The sequence below is a fragment of the Salarias fasciatus genome (genome assembly GCF_902148845.1).
Source record: "Salarias fasciatus chromosome 7 unlocalized genomic scaffold, fSalaFa1.1 super_scaffold_4, whole genome shotgun sequence".
In the NCBI taxonomy this organism is placed as follows: Eukaryota; Metazoa; Chordata; class Actinopteri; order Blenniiformes; family Blenniidae; genus Salarias; species Salarias fasciatus.
Window position 1 is genome coordinate 22,163,529 of NW_021941229.1, and position 5,838 is coordinate 22,169,366.

A 5,838-nucleotide genomic window follows, 5' to 3' on the forward strand; every position below is an offset into this window, starting at 1 on the left:
AAACACCACCATCTAGTGAACCTTTCTTCCCATTGCACCACAGTTCTGTTACCAAACGCATTTTCTTTCTTTCTCAGGTAGAGTGAAGTGTCATGAAACACAAACACATATGAGGCACCTTTTTTTTTTTTTTTTTTTTTTTTAACTAGAGTGCAGCAACCATGATTGGTTTGGATGCTCTCATGTGCGTGACACACTCAAATACCAGACATCCACATACACACACTCACACACACAGATGCGTCCACATGGCCTGATCTCTGGACCTGACAGGAAGGATTACTCAGGCTCTACAGACAAGGCCTCGCTAAACCATGTCTGCAGTTCCTTTGTTGGGGCTTCATGCCGGAAACCCTTTCTGCAGACCGAGGCTGCGAGTGCTTTTGTGGTAAATGAGGTAAGCTTTCAGCAAATATGACATGGTTCTCATGAAAGATTTGTTTAACAGCATCCAAAGCTGGTTCTGAAATCACGTCAACAGCGTTTGAAGACGTTCTCTATGTAACCTCTATATTAAAGCAAACTTTATAGAAGCAAGACTCCAGATAGATGCTCTCAAAATTCATTATGCTTTTGTTAGAATTTGCTCCTACATTTGGACAATGAAAGCTACGTTTTCTAATGAAGATTTTTTTTTCTTCTTTATAAACATTAATTAAAAATGGAGCAAGGGGGGTTGGCAATTAAAATATCTGATGATTAATGCAAGCTGGACTGATACCATATTAAAGCACTGCACATGTGTTTTTTGTGTCTTCAGACTCTGATATTTAAAGATCTGAAGATCTGACTTTCCTTTTCATAAACCTTCTCTTTTGGACACTTCTTACTGTGAGCTACTATTTTCAGTACAGTTGTATCTATTAACACACTACCATCAGTACATGAAGGCGTTTGACATGGTGACAGTAAAGTGGTGTTATTTTGGTATTAAAGCACTTCTCATTTAAAATTTTTCCTGACTTTCAGAAAACTTTTCACATTTTGACTTTTGAAAACAACCATTTTAGATAATAAAACCTTTTCAGCAGGCTAACACTACCAAAATAAATCATCAGTAAGTTTCTCTGGGAATTTTTTTTCACCAGGCTGATGTGAATTGTTTTGCGGTCATAATGTTATGTCCAATAACCACCGTGCTGAAAAGAAAGCTGCAAAAGAAAGTGATGTTGATAAAAACTATTTCATCATGTATTTTGTGACTATCTTAAATTTAACATTGTACTTTGGAAGGAATTTGGAATAATGTCGTTTACGAATAATAAGAAATGAATAATTTAGAATAATGTCCAATATTATTATATATTAAAATACACACTGCAAAAAATACCATTACAGTGAGTTATGTACTCTGTATAATGATGACGTATTTTCCTATTAGTTGCCATACTGTGTTTCATTAAATAAAAAATACTCAGTTTGTTGCAGTTAAACTCTGACAGCACCAATGCATAACTAAGAATGCACAATGAAGTGCGTGAAACATGCATGAGGAAAAGAGCACATCAAACAGAACAGGAACGTCTCAAGATTGGTTTATTATTTTTTAATCAACGTACTTTGGAACATCTTATCGCGCTCACACCAGAGCTCCTGTGTTCAATGGCCGATTAATATTAAAAAAGTTAGTTTTCACTCAACCAGCCAGTTTGAACAGTGTGAACTAAAGCTGTTTACCAGCAGCTCATCAAACATGGGCCATTCAATTAAGGCTGAGCGGTCTGCTGGAACCTCCACCTGTCACACTCAGAACATTTAAAAACACGCTGTTTTCTGCAGCAGAGTTGCATTAATTGACTGGGATCAGGTTTCCACCGGTCGTCAAAATATCCGGTGAAAAGGCCACAACAACAAAACGGCGTAAATGTCATGTATCAAAAATTTAATTCAGCAGAGTTGCTTGCTGAAGCGTTCAGCCTATTGAACAAAAAGCCCTCCCCCGCCGCGATCGGTTCCATTTTTGCCGCAGTCCGCGCCGGAATTGGCCTTGATTGTAATAAAATATCAGTCATCTGGAATGGCTTCATCCATCCACTTCATGTAGGCGAGGCTGCCGTCCTCCACCGGGAAACTCAGCACCTCCGGGTTTGCATAGGGGTGTATCGACCTGCGGGAAACACAGATCACGTAATCTTTACTCAGTTAAGAAGAATTTATGAATTCCTTTTTCTTAAAACTTGGCCTCTAATTTTAGACAAAAAAAAAAAAAAATCCTCTGAACTCAACCTTTTGAGGTGCGAATGGGAACGCAGCTTTGATGGCTGAGCGTGCACGCTGAAGAAAAGGAGCTGCTAAATAATTAGTCGGCAGATCAGTTAAGTCTTATATTTGACTCCTGCATTTCAAAGCGGATACACAGCATTAATGATTAATGGTGTTTTTCGAGGTAGAAACGCACACAATCTCTCACCTGACACTGCTCATTGTGGATGTGTAAACACTGACATCCTCCAGCCTCTACAGTTCTATAAAAAGAAGCTAATTATCCCTTACCTCCATGTGGGGGGAAAATGACAAGTATCTGCTTCAGTGTGTGGATGTTAAAACTAAAAATACTCTTCATACTCAAGACACAAGCTTGTTTCACTGCTTCCACTGCAACAGCAGGGTTTATGAATACGCCGATGGAATTGCAACGCTGTAGAAAAGAGAAGCCAGCGTTCGGTAATAGAGTCTTTATTTCATTCCGACATTTAGCGTGGAAGGATCTTGAACAATTTCATGCACAATTTGCAATTAGTTAGAAACAGCGACTCCAGAAATGAGCCCTTAATAATCAAAGCAGCCTCTCACCTCACATAATCTGTGACTTGCTGGATCTTGGAGCTCTTTGTTTTCACCAGCTGCGAAAACAACGACGACAGCTGCTCATCTTATTCTGTTTCAACACACCAGAGTTGATGTTGTAGATCAGAAGATCAGACTTTCTTAGAAAACTTACCATCAAAATTTCACTTGTGTCCTCGATTTCGCCTTTCCACAAATACCTGGGAAGACAGGAAGCACAGGGCGAGAGCAGCGCGATGTAATAAACATGGAGGACTGTAGTTAACTAAAGCTAGTCAGTTCATATACAGTGGAAATAAAGGCAGTGGAGCAAAACCTAGACTCCACTGGGGCTATGTGAGGATTTGGACAGCTTTAAAGCAATATTTAAACAAGATTCATGGTTTAAAAAAATGTCAAATTTCCCTCCTTTAAGCGTGCTTTTTAGAAAAACTCCCTCACTGTTCTCACCACTAAACTAATCCTAACACCCTCTATTTTTAGGTTGTAATGTCTATTCAATTAACAGGTGTAACACGGTTTTTTTTTTTTTTCTTTTCAGTTGTCGCTGCTTCCTCAGATTTCTGGGCCTCTGCCTCCCTGTTCCTTCTCTGTGGTTATGCATTAACAGGAAAGCTAATCCATGCATAGAAAAACATGGTTTCTTTGAAGGCTGACAACCATCCAGGTTTCCAGTGAAGAGTAACTGAAAAAAAAAAACCAAGCAGCAGCCTGATAACCTTGGAGATTGTCAGAAAATGTAATCATTACAGAGAAAGAAGAGCAGCGCATGTTTATTATACACGATTGGACATGTGAGGGACGTGTTTGCAAAGGCCTGTCAGATCGTGTACAAATGTGTGCTGAAAGCAGGGGTCGAGTATAATTTACATCGTTGAAGTCCTGGGAAGAATGTTAATGCTGGCTGCCAGCCGTCTCTCCATGATCGCCCTGGAAAGACAAGAGACGAGGGCGAGTGGCAGAAAGCGGTGATGGAAATGAGAAGAGCAGACACAGAAGGCTGTTTATTCATCCCAGAGTGACGATGAGCCCTTCGCCATGACACCCATCAGGCAAAAAACAAAAAAAAAAAGACATTTTAAACAATAGAGATAGTCAACTTCGGGTTTGTGCTCCGGCTTGGCTGATAATATACAAGTATTTCACGACCAACTCCACAGTGGCCCTTTCTCAAGCCAGGGGCCGAGAGAGGCGATCAGCATATCTACAGGCTACTTTCCTGACATGCGGTTTAATGGATAGAGCTCATTTCCATGCAGCTAAAACGCCAACAAAGGTGATGAGAGAGCAAACACAGCGGCCCGCTGCACTCGTGGGCTTGACATGATTGTATCTCATCTGGAGATGTGAAAGTCATACTTAACTTCAGTGGACTGGACTGACTTGTCTTTTAAATCACTCTGAAGACAGAAAGCTGACCAGGGGTCTGTTGACATGACAACGTTTTCACGTGAAAATGGAAATTTGTTGTGGCATTTTGGGTGTTTGTTTCCACGTTGGCACTACTGAGAATGCAAATTTTTAAAAATCGTTTCCCAAAGTGGAACTTTTGGGAAACCCTCCATGGTAACGGGGGAAATGCAACTTTTCCAAAATGCTTTGACGCCGTCTCTGCGTAGAGGAAAGCGCTGCTTTCTGCTGCTTCATATATCGTTTTCATCATTTCTGTCATTTTATGTAAAAAGACAGTTTTTAACTTTTTTTTTCAACTTCTCTGAAATGAAAATGAAATAAACTTGAAACGCTGTCATGTAAAAAACGATGTCATGTGTTATAATTCGGATGCAGTGGTACCCCATTTCTCTGAAAATATTATATTTATTGGACTTTTTTTTACTTCATTATTTCAAATCAAATCAAATCTGAATGAGCTAAGACACTATTCACAGCTAAAAGACTCAGTTAAATGCTAGATTGAAAAGGTGGGTCTTGAGCCTGTCCACTGTGCCCAGATGCCCTCCGGCAGGCTTCATCACACCTGCCCGTCTCCTGTACCTGCTGATGTCCTTGGCCGCCTGCTCATTGGGGCTGTTGATGAGGAGCACAGAGTGGTGGCCTGGTATGTAGCTCCCTGTGAAGACTGAGCGGACCTGGACCCCGATGGACCACAACCCGGGATACAAGGAGACGGACAGAACCACAAACTGCAGAGAAACAACACAAAATCCTGGCATGTCACAAGTGAGCTCAGACACTGGGTGTTTTTTTTTTTTTTTTTTTTTAATTATTCAGAAATGAGGATGTTAAATGCATTATGCTGGGATGATGGCGAGTCATAACTCAATTTAATTATCTGCAGTCTTGTGAAGGGATTGCCATGTTTGGATTGGATTCAGTATTTATCCTCTTATTATTTGGCGCTGTCTGTCACAGACAAATGACTGCTGGCCTGGGCTTGGATGCAGTGACCAGTTTATAATCTGTCCTACTTCTCTGCGTGCCACAGCGTGACAGCCTGACACAGATGCGAGCATGCAACACAAGTACATGTCAGAGAAACACAAATTCAAACTGCAATTTACAGGAAATGTGCCAGAAAAGCATCTCAGTTAGGTTTTTTTTCTCAAGAGTTGGCAATTTTTGGTATCTATTTTAGGGGGAAAAAAAAGAAAAAGAAAAAAAAAAGTAGCTCACCAAACAGGATATGAGGAGGACAGATCGGAAGACAGAGTTGAGGAAAATCTCTTTATGGCATCTCTGGAAAAGCAGCTCCATTCTGTCATGTGCAGGAACCGAATAACAACAGGAGGGGCAAAAAGTGCCGAGCGTCCGCCATAAGCCTGCTGACAGGCTCTGGAAGGAGTTATCCTCAGACGGTTTCTGACCTGTCGGACAGTCGTTTACTTGAGGAAAGTAATTTCATTACCGTCACAGCAGCAGAAGCAGAAGAAGAAGAAGAAGAAGTGAACAGGTACGGAGCAGCGGTCAAAACACAGGATGAAGATCTGCCCCTCTTCCTATTGGTTACTTAACACTGACTGACACACGGCTGGCCAATCAGATCGCGAGTTGACTTTATGCCCCGCCTCCTGGGACTAATCCGCTTTACCT

At 41.1% G+C, this 5,838-nt stretch overlaps 1 protein-coding gene across 1 annotated transcript; it reads right to left on the minus strand.

Moving 5' to 3' along the window:
* Positions 1-1,543: 1,543 nt before the first annotated feature.
* On the minus strand, positions 1,544-5,637 carry LOC115383335 (protein CutA homolog; the record flags this gene model as incomplete). The annotated part of the gene is made up of 6 exons (XM_030085510.1): positions 1,544-2,107; positions 2,794-2,843; positions 2,942-2,987; positions 3,658-3,717; positions 4,783-4,931; positions 5,422-5,637. Coding segments are annotated over 6 exons (624 nt in total), but the record flags the coding sequence as incomplete, so codon positions are not given.
* Between the last annotated feature and the right edge of the window lie 201 nt (positions 5,638-5,838).